Below are 18,381 nucleotides of genomic sequence, written 5' to 3'. Positions count from 1 at the left end.
CCCCAAATTCCTGCCCCAAAATTCCCATCCCAAAATTCCTGTCCCGAAATTCCCGTCCTAAAATTCCCGCCCCAAAATTCCTGCCCCAAAATTCCTGCCCCAAATAATTCCTAAAATTCCTGCCCCAAAATTCCCATTCCAAAATTCCCATCCCAAAATCCTGCCCCAAATAATTCCTAAAATTCCTGCCCCAAAATTCCCATCCCAAAATTCCCATCCCAAAATTCCCATCCCAAAATTCCCATCCCAAAATTCCTGCCCCAAAATTCCCGCCCCAAAATTCCCATCCCAAAATTCCCGTCCCAAAATTCCCGTCCCAAAATTCCCGTCCCAAAATTCCTGCCCCAAAATCCTGCCCCAAATAATTCCTAAAATTCCTGCCCCAAAATTCCCGTCCCAAAATTCCCGTCCCAAAATTCCCATCCCAAAATTCCCGTCCCAAAATTCCTGCCCCAAAATTCCTGCCCTAAAATTCCCGTCCTGAAATTCCCGTCCTAAAATTCTTTCCCAAAATTCCCGTCCTAAAATTCCTGTCCCAGAATTCCCATCCTAAAAATCCTTTCCCGAAATTCCTGTCCCAAAATTTGTCATAAATTCCCGTCCTAAAATTCCCGTCCTAAAATTCCCGTCCTAAAATTCCCATCCTAAAATTCCAGTCCCAAAATTCCAGTCCCAAAATTCCCGTCCTAAAATTCCTGCTCCGAAATTCCTTCCCAAAATTCCCATCCCAAAATTCCCATCCCAAAATTCCTTCCCAAAATTCCCATCCCAAAATTCCCATCCCAAAATTCCTGTCCCAAAATTCCTGCCCCAAAATCCTGCCCCAAAATTCCTGCCCTAAAATTCCTGCCCCAAAATTCCCATCCCAAAATTCCTGTCCCAAAATTCCTGCCCTAAAATTCCCGTCCTGAAATTCCTGTCCTAAAATTCCCATCCTAAAATTCCAGTCCCAAAATTCCCGTCCTAAAATTCCTGCTCCGAAATTCCTTCCCAAAATTCCCGTCCCAAAATTCCCGTCCCAAAATTCCCGTCCCAAAATTCCCGTCCCAAAATTCCCGTCCCAAAATTCTGCTCCTTCCCAAATCTTGCCCCAAATTCCCCCGCCCCAAATTCCTGCCCCAAATCCCACCCCTCAAATTCCCGACTTCTCCTTCCCCCTCCTCAAATCCCACCCCCAAATCCCACCCGAAATTGCCCCCACCCCCAAATTCCCGCCTCTTCTTCCCCCTCCCCAAAATCCCTGCCCCAAAATCCCACCCTCAAACCCCACCCCAAATCGCCCCCTCCCCAAATCCCACCCCTCAAATCCCACCCTCAAATTCTTCTCTCCCCAAATCCCACCCCCCAAAATCCTCCCCTCCTCAAATCCCACCCCTCAAATGCCCCCCAAATCCCACCCCAAATCGCCCCCTCCCCAAATTCCCGCCTCTTCCCTGCCCCTCCCCAAAATTCCCCCTCCTCTTTCAGTCCCCCAAATCCCCCTCCTCAAATCCCACCCCCCAAATCCCACCCCCAAATCGTCCCCTCCCCAAATCCCACCCCAAATCCCACCCACCAAAATCCTCCCCATCCCAAATCCCACCCCTCAAATCCCACCCCATATCCCACCCCTAAATCCTCCCCTCCCCAAATCCCACCCCTCAAATCCCACCCCAAATCTCCCCCTCCCCAAATCCCACCCCCCAATTCCCACCCCCCAAATCTCACCCCTCATAATCCCACCCTCAAATTCTTCTCTCCCCAAATCCCACCCCCCAAAATCCTCCCCTCCTCAAATCCCACCCCCCAAATCCCCCTCCCCAAATCCCCCTCCCCAAATCTCCCCCTCCCCAAAATCCTCCCCTCCCCAATTCCCACCCCTCAAACCCCTCCCCAAATCGCCCCCTCCCCAAATCGCCCCCACCCCAAATCCCACCCCTCAAATCCCCCCCCCCCGGGCCCCCAAATCACCGTGGGGCAGAGCGAGGGGGGCTGGGGGTGACACACGGGGGGTGACACACAGGGGGTGACACGGGGGGTGGGGAGTGACACGGGGTGGCACACAGGGGGTGACACTGGGAGTGACACGGGGGGTGGCACACAGGGGGTGACACGGGGGGTGACACGGGGGGTGACACTGGGGGGTGACACTGGGGGGTGACACGGGGTGGCACTGGGGTGACACGGGGGGTGGGGAGTGACACAGGGGGTGACACACAGGGGGTGACACACAGGGGGTGACACGGGGGGTGACACACGGGGTGACACGGGGGATGGGGAGTGACAGAGGGGTGGCACACAGGGGGTGACACACAGGGGGTGACACGGGGGGGGCTCTTTGGGGGGTCCCGGCTGCTGGGGGACCCCTCCCCGTGTCCCTTCAGGGTGGGGACAGGGGACAAGGGGACAGCCAGGACAGGGGGACAGGGGACAGCGAGGACACCGGGCAGGGGACAGGCAGGTGACAACCGGGACAGGGGTCGGAGGTCGGGCAGGTGACAACCAGGGGACAAGCAGGTGACAACCAGGGGCCAGCGGGCACGGGGGAGGTGACAGGAGGGGCACGGGGACAGCAGCCACTGCCCGGGGCACGGACACCCCGAACCCCCGGAGCCCGCGGCAGAGCCACCGTCCCTGTCCCGGGTCACTGTCACTGTCCCGGGTCACTGTCCCGGGTCACCGTCCCTGTCCCGGGTCACTGTCCCTGTCCCTGTCCCGGGTCACTGTCCCGGGTCACCGTCCCTGTCCCGGGTCACTGTCCCGGGTCACTGTCCCTGTCCCGGGTCACTGTCCCTGTCCCTGTCCCGGGTCACTGTCCCTGTCCCAGTCCTGGCTCCCTGTCCCGGGTCACCATCCCTGTCCCGGGTCCCTGTCCCGGGTCCCTGTCCCGGGTCCCTGTCCCGGGTCACTGTCCCTATCCCGGGATGTGGATCCCCCCCCGGGGCTGCCACTCCCCCCGGGATGACGATGTCCCCTCTGTCCCCTCCTGTCCCCTCTGTCCCTCCTGTCCCCTCTGTCCCCTCTGTCCCCTCTGTCCCCCCGGGACCTCGCCCCACCCTGGTTCTGTCCCGGTTCTGTCCCGGTTCTGTCCCGGTTCTGTCCATCCCTGTCCCGTCACCCCGGGCGGGACACGGGACCCGCGGGGATGTCCCGGTCCCTGTCGCGACATGTCACCGTCCCTCACCCGGGATGTCCCGGGCCCTGTCGCGACATGTCACCGTCCCTCACCCGGGATGTCCCGGGCCCTGTCGCGACATGTCACCGTCCCTCACCCGGGATGTCCCGGGCCCTGTCGCGACATGTCACCGTCCCTCACCCGGGATGTCCCGGGCCCTGTCGCGACATGTCACCGTCCCTCACCCGGGATGTCCCGGTCCCTGTCGCGACATGTCACCGTCCCTCACCCGGGATGTCCCGGTCCCTGTCGCGACATGTCACCGTCCCTCACCCGGGATGTCCCGGTCCCTGTCGCGACATGTCACCGTCCCTCACCCGGGATGTCCCGGTCCCTGTCGCGACGTGTCACCGTCCCTCACCAGGGATGTCCCGGTCCCTGTCGCGACATGTCACCGTCCCTCACCCGGTCCCTGTCGCGACATGTCACCGTCCCGCGACACCGCTCCGCATCCCGGGATTCGCGTCCCGCCGCGGGATCGGGGTCCCCCCGGGGTCACCGCTGTGTCGGGGACCCCCCGGTGTGTCGGGGTCCCGGTACCGGGATCCTCCCCCCGGTGTGTCGCTGTCCCCCCCGGTGTCGCTGTCCCCCCCCCGGTGTCGCTGTCCCCGCCGGTATCGGGGTCCCCCCGGGGTTGTCACTGTCCCCAGCCGGGGGTCCCCTCTGTCCCCCCCGGTATCGCGGTCCCCGCCGGTATTGGGGTCCCTCCCGGTGTCGGGGTCCCCAGCCCGGGGTCGCCGCTGTGTCGCTGTCACCCGCCGGTGTCGGGATTCCCCCGGTACCGGGATCCGCCCCCCGGTGTGTCGCGGTCCCCCCGGGGTCACCGCTGTCCCTCCGGTGTCGCTGTCCCCCCCGGTGTGTCGCTGTCCCCCCCGGTGTGTCGGGATCCGTCCCGGTGTGTCGCTGTCCCCCCGGTGTCGCTGTCCCCCCGATACCGGGGTCCCCCCCAGGTCTGTCGCTGTCCCCAGCCCGGGGTCCGCGCTGTCCCCCCCGGTGTGTCGGGGTCCCCTCCGGGTGTCGCTGTCCTCCTGGGGCTGTCCCTGTCCCCAGCCCGGGGTCCCCTCTGTCCCCCACGGTGTGTCGCTGTCCTCCCCCCGGTGTGTCGCTGTCCCCCCCCCGGTGTCGCTGTCCCCCCCGGTATCGGGGTCCCCCCGGGATTGTCACTGTCCCCAGCCGGGGGTCCCCTCTGTCCCCCCCGGTGTGTCGGGATCCGTCCCGGTGTCGCTGTCCCCCCCGGTATCGCGGTCCCCGCCAGTTTTGGGGTCCCTCCCGGTGTCGGGGTCCCCAGCCCGGGGTCGCCGCTGTGTCGCTGTCACCCCCCGGTGTCGGGATTCCCCCGGCATCGGGATCCGCCCCCCGGTGTGTCGCGGTCCCCCCGGGGTCACCGCTGTCCCTCCGGGGTTGTCACTGTCCCCCCCCGGTGTGTCACTGTCCCCCCCGGTGTGTCGCTGTCCCCCCGGTGTCGCGGTCCCCGCCGGTATTGGGGTCCCCCCAGGTCTGTCATTGTCCCCAGCCCGGAGTCCCCGCTGTCCCCCCCGGTGTCTCGGGGTCCTCTCCGGGTGTCGCTGTCCCCCTGGGGCTGTCCCTGTCCCCAGCCCGGGGTCCCCGCTGCCCGTCCCGGTGTGTCGCTGTCCCCCCCGGTGTGTCGGGATCCGTCCCGGTGTGTCGCTGTCCCCCCGGTATCGGGGTCCCCCCCAGGTCTGTCACTGTCCCCAGCCCGGGGTCCCCTCTGTCCCCCCCGGTGTGTCGGGATCCGTCCCGGTGTCGCTGTCCCCCCCGGTATCGCGGTCCCCGCCAGTATTGGGGTCCCTCCCGGTGTCGGCGTCCCCAGCCCGGGGTCCCCTCTGTCCCCCCCGGTGTATCGGGGTCCCCAGCCCGGGGTCGCCGCTGTGTCGCTGTCCCCTCCCGGTTTGTCACTGTCCCCCCCGGTGTCGCGGTCCCCCCGGTGTCGCGGTCCCCCCGGGGGGCGGAGCGGCTCCGCAGCCGCTCGGGGCCCGCCCGGTGCCGGTGTCCGGTGTCCGGTGTCCGGTGTCCGGTGTCCGGTGTCCGGTGTCCGGTGTCCGGTTACCGGCTGCCGCTGCCGGGGCCGCAGGAGCCGCCGTCCCCCGGAGCCGCCGCCCCCGCAGGTACCGGGCCCGGGGGGGCGCGGGGACACCCCCGGTACCCCCAGACCCCCTCCCCGCCCGCCCCGGGCGGTGTCCGTGGGGAGAGACCCCTCCCCAAATCCCGCCCGGGGGTCCCGCCCTGGGTCCCCCCCAAATCCGGGGGTCCCGGCCCCGCCGCCCCCCGCGAGACCCCGGGACGGGCCCGGCCCCACTCGGGGGCTCCGTGGGGCGGGCGGGGCCCGGAGCCGCCGTGACCTTGGGCGGGGACAGCGGGGGACGGGGGACACCCACCGGGGGGACACGGGGGGACACCCACCGGGGGGACACGGGGGGACACGGGGGACACCCACCGGGGGGACACGGGGGGACACGGGGGACACCCCCCGGGGGGACACGGGGGGACACGGGGGACACCCACCGGGGGGACACGGGGGGACACGGGGGACACCCACCGGGGGACAGCGGGGGACAGCGGGGGACGGGGGACACCCCCCGGGGGGACACGGGGGACACCCGCCGGGGGTCACCCACCGGGGGGACACGGGGGATACGGGGGACGGGTGTCACCCGCCGGGGGGACACGGGGGACGGGTGTCACCCACCGCGGGGGGACAGCAGGGGACGGGTGTCACCCACCGGGGGGGGACAGCAGGGGACGGGTGTCACCCACCGGGGGGGGACAGCAGGGGACGGGGGTCACCCACCGCGGGGGGACAGCAGGGGACGGGGGTCACCCACCGCGGGGGACACGGGGGGACAGGGCCAGGCCGGGCCGTGCGACATCGGTGCCATCAGAGCCGCGCCAGGGCAGGCGATGCAGTGGGGCGCCATGGGGCGCTATGGGGCGCTATGGGGCGATGCTATGGGGTGCCATGGGGTTCCATGGGGTGCCATGGGGTGCCATGGGGCGCTATAGGGCGCTATAGGGCGCCATGGGATGCCATGGGGTTCCATGGGGTGCCATGGGGCGCTATAGGGCGCTATAGGGCGCTATGGGGTGCCATGGGGTTCCATGGGGTGCCATGGGGCGCTATGGGGCGCTATGGGGCGCTATGGGGCGATGCTATGGGGCGCTATGGGGCGATGCTATGGGGTGCCATGGGGCGCTATGGGGCGATGCTATGGGGCGCTATGGGGTGCCATTGGGCGCTATGGGGTGCCATGGGGCGCTATGGGGTGCCATAGGATGCTATGGGGTGCCATGGGGTGACACAGTGGGGTGCCATGGGGCGCCATGGGGCGGTGCCATGGGGTGCTATGGGGCGCTATGGGGTGACACAGTGGAGTGTCTTGGGCGCTATGGGGTGCCATGGGCGCTATGGGGCGCTATGGGGCGCTATGGGGTGCCATGGGGTGCTATGGGGCGATGCTATGGGGCGATGCTATGGGGCGCTATGGGGTGCCATTGGGTGCTATGGGGTGCTATGGGGTGCCATGGGGCGCTATAGGGCTGCTATGGGGCGATGCTATTGGGCGCTATGGGGTGCCATTGGGTGCCATAGGTGCTATGGGGTGCCATGGGCTGCTATGGGGCGCTATGGGGCGCTATGGGGTGCCATGGGGCGCTATGGGGTGCCATGGGGCGCTATGGGGCGCTATGGGGTGCTATGGGGCGCTATAGGGCGCTATGGGGTGCCATGGGGCGCTATGGAGCGATGCTATGGGGCGATGCTATGGGGCGCTATGGGGTGCCATGGGGCGCTATGGGGCGCTATGGGGCGATGCTATGGGGTTCCATGGGGTGCCATGGGGCGATGCTATGGGGCGCTATGGGGTGCCATGGGCGCTATGGGGTGCCATGGGGTGCCATGGGGTACCATGGGCTGCTATGGGGCGCTATGGGGCGCCATGGGGCGCTATGGGGCGATGCTATAGGGCGCTATGGGGTGCCATGGGCTGCTATGGGGCGCTATGGGGTGCCATGGGCGCTATGGGGCGCTATGGGGTGCCATGGGCGCTATGGGGCGATGCTATAGGGCGCTATGGGGTGCCATAGGGTGCTATGGGGCGCTATGGGGCACAGCAGCCCCGCTGTGAGCGGGTGGCTCCGGGCCGTCCCTGTCACCCTCAGCCCGGGGCCACCCGCGGCCACCCTGAGCTCGCCCGGCTTGGGGACACGGGGGTCGCACCCCCCCCATCCCCCACTGGCTGTGCCCACCCCGGGGGTCCCAGAGCTGGGGGGGGGGGGGTTGTGACACCCCCGGAGCGGGGGGGACCCCCCTGGTGACAGTGACAGTGACAGTGTGACACCCCCGGGACCCCCCTGGTGACAGTGCCAGTGACAGTGACAGTGACAGTGACAGTGTGGGACCCCCCTGGTGACAGTGACAGTGTGACACCCCCGGGACCCCCCTGGTGACAGTGACAGTGACAGTGTGGGACCCCCGGGACCCCCCTGGTGACAGTGACAGTGACAGTGTGGGACCCCCGGGACCCCCCTGGTGACAGTGACAGTGACAGTGTGACACCCCCGGGACCCCCGTGGTGACAGTGACAGTGTGACACCCCCGGGACCCCCCTGGTGACAGTGACAGTGACAGTGTGGGACCCCCATGGTGACAGTGACAGTGACAGTGTGACACCCCCGGGACCCCCCTGGTGACAGTGACAGTGACAGTGACAGTGACAGTGACAGTGACAGTGTGGGACCCCCCTGGTGACAGTGACAGTGACAGTGTGGGACCCCCGGGACCCCCCTGGTGACAGTGACAGTGTGGGACCCCCCTGGTGACAGTGACAGTGACAGTGTGGGACCCCCCTGGTGACAGTGACAGTGACAGTGTGGGACCCCCCTGGTGACAGTGACAGTGACAGTGTGGGACCCCCCTGGTGACAGTGACAGTGTGGCACCCCCGGGACCCCCGTGGTGACAGTGACAGTGTGACACCCCCGGAATCCCCCTGGTGACAGTGACAGTGTGGGACCCCCGGGACCCCCGTGGTGGCAGTGCCAGCCCCGTGGTGACAGTGACAGTGCCACCCCCGGCTGTGTCCGTGCCGCCTGTCCCTCACTCCCGCAGGGGACACGGGGACACGGGGCAGGGGACAGGTGCCACTTGCGGGGTCCGGCCGGGGACAGGGAGCGGGGACAGGGACAGGGGACAGGGACAGGGGACAGGGACAGGGAGCAGGGACAGGGACAGGGGACAGGGACAGGGGACAGGGACAGGGGACAGGGACAGGGACAGGGGACAGGGACAGGGACAGGGGACAGGGACAGGGGACAGGGACAGGGGACAGGGGACAGGGACAGGGACAGGGGACAGGGACAGGGACAGGGACAGGGACAGGGGCCGGGGACAGGGGACAGGGACAGGGACAGGGGTGTCCCCCCCGCTGTCCCCTCCGGGGCCGGTGGTGGCCGCGGTGACAGCGCTGACCCTTCCCTCAGTGGGCACCGGGCCAGCGCCACGTGACGGGGCTGGGACACCGCGGTGACACCGCTGTGACATCGCTGTGGTGGCACCGACCCCGGGGTGACACCCATCGCCCCCAGGGTGACACCAACTGTCCCCAGGGTGTCACCCACTGACCCACGATGTCACCCACCTCCACCAGGGTGACACCCACCCCCCGGGATATCACCCACTGCCCCCGGGATGTCACCCACTGTCCCCAGGGTGTCACCCACTGCCCCCAGGATGACGCCCACCCCACCGGGATGTCACCCGCTGTCCCCAGGATGTCATCCGCCTCCCTCAGGGTGTCACCCACCATCCCCCAGGATGTCACTCACCTCCCCAGGATGTCACCCACTGACCCACGATGTCACTCACTGTCCCTGGGATGTCACCCACCACCCCGGGATGTCACCCACGGTCCCCAGGATGTCACCCACCCCGGGGGTGTGCCCGTCCCGGGGATGTCACCCACCATCCCCCAGGATGTCACCCACCCTCTGGGGATGTCACCCACCGTCCCCAGGATGTCACCCACGCTGGGGTGTGCCCGTCCCGGGGATGTCACCCACTGTCCCCAGGATGTCACCCACCCTGGGGTGTGCCCGTCCCTGGGATGTCACCCACCCTCTGGGGATGTCACCCACCGTCCCCCAGGATGTCACCCACCCTCTGGGGATGTCACCCACCGTCCCCAGGATGTCACCCACCCCGGGGGTGTGCCCGTCCCGGGGATGTCACCCACCGTCCCCAGGATGTCACCCACCCTGGGGTGTGCCCGTCCCTGGGATGTCACCCACCCTCTGGGGATGTCACCCACCGTCCCCCAGGATGTCACCCACCCTCCGGGGATGTCACCCACCGTCCCCCAGGATGTCACCCACCCTCTGGGGATGTCACCCACCGTCCCCCAGGATGTCACCCACCCTCCGGGGATGTCACCCACCATCCCCCAGGATGTCACCCACCTTCTGGGGATGTCACCCACCGTCCCCGGGATGTCACCCACCTCCCCCAGGATGCCACCCACCCTGGAGGTGTGCCCGTCCCCGCTCTGAGGCCAGCGCTGTCCCCCGCAGGTGCCAGCAGCGTGTCCCCAGAGCGTGTCCCCAGAGCGTGTCCCCACAGCGTGTCCCCACAGCGTGTCCCCAGAGCGTGTCCCCACAGCGTGTCCCCACAGCGTGTCCCCAGAGCGTGTCCCCAGCATGGCGGAGGCTCACCAGGCCGTGGCTTTCCAGTTCACGGTGACCCCCGAGGGCTTGGACTTCCAGCTCAGCCGCGAGGCCGCGCGCCAGCTCTACCTGGCCGCCGTGCACTCGTGGAAAAAGCGCTTGGTCCGCGCCAAGGTGGGCTCGGCCAGCCCCTGTCCCCCACCCCCGCCACCCCCCGCGCGACCCCCGGCGCCGGGGTGACCCCGCTGTGCCCACAGAACAGCTTCCTGAGCGGGGTGTACCCCGCGTCACCCTCCAGCTGGATGGTGGCGGTGCTGGCCACCGCCGGCTCCTGCTACTGCCCACGTGGATCCGTCCCTGGGGCTCATCGGGCGCATCCGCAGCTGCCTGCCCCACGGGTGAGCGTGGGGATGGGGCTGGGGGCTGGGGGCTGCCCCACGGGTGAGCGTGGGGATGGGGCTGGGGGCTGCCCCACGGGTGAGCGTGGGGATGGGGCTGGGGGCTGGGGGCTGCCCCACGGGTGAGCGTGGGGATGGGGCTGGGGGCTGGGGGGTCACTGCAGGGGGGGCTGCCCCACGGGTGAGCGTGGGGATGGGGCTGGGGGCTGGGGGGTCACTGCAGGGGGGGCTGCCCCACGGGTGAGCGTGGGGATGGGGCTGGGGGCTGGGGGCTGCCCCACGGGTGAGCGTGGGGATGGGGCTGGGGGCTGGGGGGTCACTGCAGGGGGCTGGGGGCTGCCCCACGGGTGAGCGTGGGGATGGGGCTGGGGGCTGGGGGGTCACTGCAGGGGGGGCTGCCCCACGGGTGAGCGTGGGGATGGGGCTGGGGGCTGGGGGCTGCCCCACGGGTGAGCGTGGGGATGGGGCTGGGGGCTGCCCCACGGGTGAGCGTGGGGATGGGGCTGGGGGCTGGGGGGTCACTGCAGGGGGGGGACAGGGCTGTGGTGTCACCTCCCGGAGAGGGGACAGCCCCGCGGTGTCACCTGCCGGGGGGGGACAGGGCTGTGGTGTCACCTGCTGGGGGGACAGCCCCACGGTGTCACCTGCCGGGGGGGGACAGGGCTGAGGTGTCACCTGCGGGAGAGGGGACAGCCCCGAGGTGTCACCACCCGGGACAGCCCCAGGGTGTCCCCACGGTGTCCCCACCCGGACCCGGGACAGCCCCGCGGTGTCCCCACGGTGTCCTCACGGTGTCCCCACGGTGTCCTCACGGTGTCCCCAGGGTGTCCCCAGGGTGTCCCCACGGTGTCCCCACGGTGTCCCCACGGTGTCACCACCCGGACCCGGGACAGCCCCGCGGTGTCCTCACGGTGTCCTCACGGTGTCCCCACGGTGTCCTCACGGTGTCCCCACGGTGTCACCACCCGGACCCGGGACATCCCCACGGTGTCCCCACGGTGTCCCCACGGTGTCCCCACGGTGTCCCCACCCGGACCCGGGACAGCCCCGCGGTGTCCCCACGGTGTCCTCACGGTGTCCCCACGGTGTCCCCACGGTGTCACCACCCGGACCCGGGACAGCCCCGCGGTGTCCCCACGGTGTCCCCACGGTGTCCCCACGGTGTCCCCTCCCGCCCCACGGGCACAGCCTTGCCCCACAGAGGGTCCCCGCTTGGGGACAGGGGGGATGTGACAATTCCCTGTGGGGCGGCCCCAGGGGGACCCCGCTTGGGGACATCGCCGGGGGGCTCCACGCGGGGACATTCCCTGGGAATCCGACCCTGGGGACAGCTTGGGGACATTCCCTGGGAATCCCAGCTCGGGGACATTCCCTGGGAATCCCGCCTTGGGGACAGCTTGGGGACATTCCCTGGGAACCCCAGTTTGGGGACATTCCCTGGGAACCCCAGTTTGGGGACATTCCCTGGGAATCCCGCCTTGGGGACATTTTGGGGACATTCCCTGGGAATCCCGCCCTGGGGACATTTTGGGGACATTCCCTGGGAATCCCGCCCTGGGGACATTTTGGGGACATTCCCGGGGAATCCGACCTTGGGGACATTTTGGGGACATTCCCGGGGAATCCGACCTTGGGGACATTTTGGGGACATTCCCTGGGAATCCCAGCCGGGTCCATCTCCAGCGATCACCCCCTCGCTGTCCCCGCTGCTCACCGCGTGTCCCCCGCGTGTCCCCCCCCTGTCACCCCCCGTGTCACCGCGTGTCCCCCCCGTGTCCCCACGTGTCCCCCGCGTGTCCCCCCGCGTGTCCCCCCCGTGTCCCCCGCGTGTCCCCCCCGTGTCCCCCCGTGTCCCCCCCCGTGTCCCCCCGCGTGTCCCCCCCGTGTCCCCCCCGTGTCCCCGCGTGTCCCCGCTGCTCACCGCGTGTCCCCCCGCGTGTCCCCCCCGTGTCCCCGCGTGTCCCCCCCGTGTCCCCGCGTGTCCCCCCCGCGTGTCCCCTCGTGTCCCCACCGCTCACCCCGTGTCCCCGCGTGTCCCTTGCTGTCCCCGCGTGTCCCCCGCTGTCCCCGCCTGTCACCCCGTGTCCCCCGTGTCCCTTGCTGTCCCCCTCGGGTGTCCCCCGCGTGTCCCCCTCTGTCCCCGCCGCTCACCCCGTGTCCCCTCGTGTCCCCGCTGCTCACTCTGTGTCCCCCTGCGTGTCCCCGCGTGTCCCCCTCTGTCCCCGCCGCTCACCCCGTGTCCCCCCTCATGTCCCCGCGTGTCCCCGCCTCTCACCCCGTGTCCCCCGCGTGTCCCTCTCTGTCCTCGCCTCTCACCCCGTGTCCCTTGCTGTCCCCGCGTGTCCCCGCGTGTCCCTTGCTGTCCCTGACTCTCACCCCGTGTCCCCCCTACGTGTCCCCGCGTGTCCCCCTCTGTCCCCGCCTGTCACTCCGTGTCCCCCGTGTCCCTTGCTGTCCCCCCTGCGTGTCCCCCGCGTGTCCCCACCGCTCACCCCGTGTCCCCCACTTGTCCCCCTCTGTCCCCACCGCTCACCCCGTGTGCCCCGCTGTCCCCGCATGTCCCCCGTGTCCCCCCGTGTCCCCCGTGTCCCCGCTGTCCCCCGTGTCCCCCGTGTCCCCCGTGTCCCCCGTGTCCCCCGTGTCCCCGCTGTCCCCGCGTGTCCCCCGTGTCCCCCGTGTCCCCGCGTGTCCCTGCGTGTCACTCCGTGTCCCCCGTGTCCCCCACGTGTCCCCCTCTGTCCCCACCGCTCACCCCGTGTCCCCGCGTGTCCCCCCCGTGTCCCCCCCGTGTCCCCCATGTCCCCCATGTCCCCGTGTCCCCCGTGTCCCCCGTGTCCCTTGCTGTCCCCGCGTGTCCCCCGTGTCCCCCGTGTCCCCCGTGTCCCCGCTGTCCCCGCGTGTCCCCCGTGTCCCCCGTGTCCCCGCGTGTCCCCCGTGTCCCCCGTGTCCCCCGTGTCCCCGCTGTCCCCGCGTGTCCCCCGTGTCCCCCGTGTCCCCGCGTGTCCCTGCGTGTCACTCCGTGTCCCCCGTGTCCCCCACGTGTCCCCCTCTGTCCCCACCGCTCACCCCGTGTCCCCCCCGTGTCCCCCGTGTCCCCCCCGTGTCCCCCCGTGTCCCCCGTGTCCCCCGTGTCCCCCGTGTCCCCGCTGTCCCCGCGTGTCCCCCGTGTCCCCCATGTCCCCCGTGTCCCCCGTGTCCCCCGTGTCCGCAGGGAGTCTCTGAGCCCCGAGGCGCGCACGGCGCTCAGCACGGTGCTGTTCTCCACCGGGGCCTGGCTCGGGGCCGTGCTGCTGTTCCGGAGCCTGCTCCGCCTGCTGCTCTCCTACCAGGGCTGGATGTTCGAGCCGCACGGCCGCACCAGCCGCCGCACCCGCCTCTGGATCGTGAGCGCACCCGCGGGGGGCCGGGGGGGCCGGGGGGATCGGGGGGAGTGGGGGGATCGGGGGGTCTGGGGGGATCGGGGGGAGATGGGGATCGGGGGGAGATGGGGGAGATGGGGGAGATGGGGGAGATGGGGGGAGATGGGGGGAGTGGGGGGAGATGGGGGAGATGGGGGATCGGGGGGAGATGGGGGAGATGGGGGAGATGGGGGGAGATGGGGGAGTGGGGGGAGATGGGGGAGATGGGGGATCGGGGGGAGATGGGGGAGATGGGGGAGATGGGGGGAGATGGGGGAGTGGGGGGAGATGGGGGAGATGGGGGATCGGGGGGAGATGGGGGAGATGGGGGAGATGGGGGAGATGGGGGAGATGGGGGAGATGGGGGTCTGGGGGAGATGGGGGGTCTGGGGGGAGTGGGGGGAGTGGGGGGTCTGGGGGAGATGGGGGAGTGGGGGGAGATGGGGGAGATGGGGGAGTGGGGGGAGATGGGGGGAAATGGGGGAGATGGGGGGTCTGGGGGATCGGGGGGAGTGGGGGTCTGGGGGAGATGGGGGAGATGGGAGAGATGGGGGTCTGGGGGGTCTGGGGGGTCTGGGGGGTCTGGGGGATCTGGGAGATCTGGGGGAGATGGGGGATCGGGGGGAGATGGGGGGTCTGGGGGAGATGGGGGATCTGGGTGTTTTGGGGTCTGTGGGTGCCTGGAGCTCTCAGGGAGCTGTGGGAGCTCTGGGAGATGTGAGAGCTTTGGGAGATCTGGGGGATCTGGGGGATCTGGGGGAGATGGGGGAGATGGGGGATCGGGGGGATCTGGGTGTTTTGGGGTCTGTGGGTGCCTGGAGCTCTTGGGAAGCTCTGGGAGCTCTGGGAGATGTGAGAGCTTTGGGAGATCTGGGGGAGATGGGGGATCGGGGGGAGTGGGGGGGTCTGGGGGATCGGGGGGAGTGGGGAGATGGGGGGAGATGGGGGATCTGGAGGAGATGGGGGGAGATTGGGGAGATGGGGGGAGATGGGGGATCGGGGGGAGTGGGGGGTCTGGGGGAGATGGGGGATCGGGGGGAGTGGGGGGTCTGGGGGAGATGGGGGATCTGGGGGAGATGGGGGACATGGGGGATCAGGGGGAGATGGGGGATCAGGGGGAGTGGGGGGTTTGGGAGATCTGGGGGAGATGGGGGATCAGGGGGAGATGGGTGTTTTGGGGTCTGTGGGTGCCTGGAGCTCTTGGGAAGCTCTGGGAGCTCTGGGAGCTTTGGGAGATCTGGGGGATCTGGGGGATCTGGGGGAGATGGGGAAGATGGGGGAGATGGGGGAGATGGGGGAGATGGGACCTGTGGGTGCCTGGAGTTCTCGGGGAGCTGTGTGAGCTCTGGGAGCTCTGGGAGCTCTGGGAGCTTTGGGAGATCTGGGAGCTTTGGGGGATCTGGGGGATCTGGGGGATGTGGGGGGTCTGGGGGATCTGGGGGGTCTGGGGGATCTGGGGGAGATGGGGGAGATGGGGGATCGGGGGGAGATGGGGGATCGGGGGGATCTGGGAGTTTTGGGGTCTGTGGGTGCCTGGAGCTCTTGTGTTGCTGTGGGAGCTCTGGGAGATGTGAGAGCTTTGGGAGATCTGGGAGATCTGGGGTCTGTGGGTGCCTGGAGTTCTTTGGGATCCGTGCGACTTTTGGGATCTGTGGGTGCTCTCGGGGAGCTGTGGGAGTTTTGGGAGTTTTGGGGTCTGTGGGTGCCTGGAGCTCCTGGGGAGTTTTGGGAGTTTTGGGGTCTGTGGGTGCCTGGAGCTCCTGGGGAGCTTTGGGAGTTTTGGGGTCTGTGGGTGCCTGGAGCTCTCGGGGAGATCTGGGAGTTTTGGGAGTTTTGGGGTCTGTGGGTGCCTGGAGCTCCTGGGGAGCTGTGGGAGTTTTGGGGTCTGTGGGTGCCTGGAGCTCCTGGGGAGTTTTGGGAGTTTTGGAAGATGTGGGAGCTTTGGGAATTTTGGGGTCCGTGGGTACCTGGAGTTCTCGGGCAGCTTTGGGACTTTTGGGAGATGTGGGGGATGTGGGGCTGTGGGAGCTCTGGGACTTTGGGGACTTTGGGGATTTTTGGGACTTTTGGGATCTGTGGGTGCCTGGAGCTCTTGGGGAGCTGTGGGAGCTTTGGGACTTTGGGGACTTTTGGGGGTTTTGGGGATTTTTGGGACTTTTGGGATCTGTGGGTGCCTTGGGGAGCTGTGGGAGCTTTGGGAGTTTTGGGGTCTGTGGGTGCCTGGAACTCCTGGGGAGCTGTGGGAGTTTTGGAAGATGTGGGAGCTTTGGGATCTGTGGGAGATCTGGGAGTTTTGGGGTCTGTGGGTGCCTGGAGCTCCTGGGGAGCTTTGGGAGTTTTGGGGTCTGTGAGTGCCTGGAGCTCTCAGGGAGATCTGGGAGTTTTGGGAGTTTTGGGGTCTGTGAGTGCCTGGAGCTCTTTGGGAGCTGTGGGAGCTCTGGGACTTTTGGGATCTGTGGGTGCCTGGAGCTCCTGGGGAGCTGTGGGAGCTTTGGGACTTTGGGGACTTTTGGGGTTTTTGGGGATTTTTGGGACTTTTGGGATCTGTGGGTGCCTGGAGTTCTTTGGGGTCTGTGGGAGTTTTGGGACTTTGGGGACTTTGGGGACTTTTGGGGTCTGTGGGTGCCTGGAGCTCTCGGGGCGCTGTGGGAGCGCTGGATCCTCACCCCATCCCTCCTCCTCTTCCTCCTTCTCCTCTTCCTCCTCCTCCTGCTCCTCTTCTTCCTCCTCCTCCTCCTCCTCCTCCTCCTCCTCCTCCTCCTCCACCACCACCTCCTCGTCCTCCTCCTCATCCTCCTCATCCTCCTCCTCCTCCTCCTCCTCCTCCTCCTCCTCCTCCTCCTCCACCACCACCTCCTCTTCCTCCTCCTCTTCCTCCTCCTCCTCCTCCTCCTCCTCCTCAGGCGATGATGAAGATGATGTCCATCCGCAAGCCCCTCCTCTACAGCTTCCAGAGCTCGCTGCCCAAGCTGCCCGTGCCCCCCGTGAAGGCCACCGTCGCCCGGGTGTGACATCCGGGTGACAGCGGGGTGACAGCGGGGAGACGGCGGGGTGTGACATCCCCCAGGGCCGGGTGACAGAGGGGTGACAGTGGGGTGTGACATCCCCAGGGCCGGGTGACAGAGGGGTGACAGTGGGGTGTGACATCCCCCAGGGCCGGGTGACAGAGGGGTGACAGCGGGGTGTGACATCCCCCAGGGCCGGGTGACAGAGAGAGGGGTGTGACATCCCCCAGGGCCGGGTGACAGCGGGGAGACAGTGGGGTGACAGCGGGGTGTGACATCCCCCAGGGCCGGGTGACAGAGGGGTGACAGTGGGGTGACAGCGGGGGTGTGACATCCCGGGACCGGGTGACAGAGGGGTGACAGAGGGGTGTGACATCCCTCAGGGCCGGGTGACAGTGGGGTGACAGTGGGGTGACAATGGGGTGATAGCGAGGTGACAGGGGTGGCAGCATGGGGTGACAGAGGGGTGACAGTGGGGTGTGACATCCCCAGGGCCGGGTGACAGCGGGGTGACAGAGGGGTGACAGCAGTGGCACTAGGGTGACAGAGGCGGCAGCACGGGGTGACTGCAGGGTGGCAGAGGGGTGACAAAGAGGAAACAGTGGGGTGACAGCAGCGGCAGCACAGGGTGACATCAGGGTGACATCAGGGTGACAGCAGGGTGACAGTGGGGTGACAATGGCAGCACCATGGGGGCACACTAGGGTGACATCAGGGTGACAGAGGGGTGACAGAGAGGTGACAGCAGGGTGACAGAGGGGTGACAGCGGGGTGACAGTGGGGTGACAATGGCAGCCCCACGGGGTCACACCAGGGTGACAGCAGGGTGACAGAAGGGTGACAACAGGGTGACACCAGAGTGACAGAGGGGTGACAGCAGGATGACAGCAGGGGGACACCAGAGTGACAGAAGGGTGACAGCAGGATGACAGCAGGGGGACAATGGGGTGACGGCAGGGTGACAGTGGGGTGACAAAGAGGTGACAGGGAGTGGCAGCACAGGGTGACACCACAGTGACAGTGGGGTGACAGTGGGGTGCTAGCAGGGTGACAACGGGGTGATGACAGGGTGACAGTGGGGTGACAGCAGGGTGACAATGGGGTGACAGCAGGGTGACAGCCGGGTCACAGCGGGGTGACAATGGGGTGACGGCAGGGTGACAGCTGGGTGACCGTGGGGTGACCGCGGGGTGACAGGGGTGGCAGCACGGGGTGACAGCAGGGTGACAGCAGCAGCACGGGGTGACACCACGGTGACAGCGGGGTGGTAAGGAGGTGCCACCACGGTGCCAGCACGGTGCCAGCAGCAGCACGGGGTGACAGCGGGGTGCCACCACGGTGCCAGCACGGTGCCAGCAGCAGCACGGGGTGCCACCACGGTGCCACCACGGTCACCGCGTGTCCCCTCCCCGCAGTACCTGGAGTCGGTGCGGCCGCTCCTGGACGAGGAGCGCTACCAGGAGATGGTGGCGCTGGCCAAGGAGTTCCAGGAGAAGACAGCACCGCGGCTGCAGCGCTACCTGCGCCTCAAGTCCTGGTGGACAACCAACTACGTGAGTGGGGACAGCAAGGGGACAGCAAGGGGACAGCGGGGACAGCAAGGGGACAGCAAGGGGACAGCAAGGGGACAGGGGGACAGCAAGGGGACAGCAAGGGGACAGCGGGGACAGCAAGGGGACAGCAGGGACAGCAAGGGGACAGCGGGGACAGCAAGGGGACAGCAAGGGGACAGCAAGGGGACAGCAAGGGGAC

At 67.9% G+C, this 18,381-nt stretch overlaps 1 protein-coding gene across 1 annotated transcript in view; it reads left to right on the top strand.

Moving 5' to 3' along the window:
- Positions 1-5,137: 5,137 nt before the first annotated feature.
- Positions 5,138-18,381, top strand: part of CPT1B (carnitine palmitoyltransferase 1B) — a 24,886-nt gene continuing 11,642 nt past the window's right edge. Inside the window, 7 exon segments of the mRNA XM_086885608.1 lie at positions 5,138-5,280; positions 9,736-10,002; positions 10,086-10,169; positions 10,171-10,226; positions 13,438-13,609; positions 16,528-16,629; positions 18,045-18,182. Of these exon segments, the coding sequence (XP_086741734.1) occupies positions 9,862-10,002; positions 10,086-10,169; positions 10,171-10,226; positions 13,438-13,609; positions 16,528-16,629; positions 18,045-18,182 (693 nt within the window). The 5' untranslated portion in view covers positions 5,138-5,280; positions 9,736-9,861.

This window comes from Cyanistes caeruleus, chromosome 4 (genome assembly GCF_971803275.1).
Source record: "Cyanistes caeruleus chromosome 4, bCyaCae1.hap1.1, whole genome shotgun sequence".
NCBI lineage: Eukaryota > Metazoa > Chordata > Aves > Passeriformes > Paridae > Cyanistes > Cyanistes caeruleus.
This window is presented reverse-complemented; position numbering and strand designations above follow the sequence as displayed.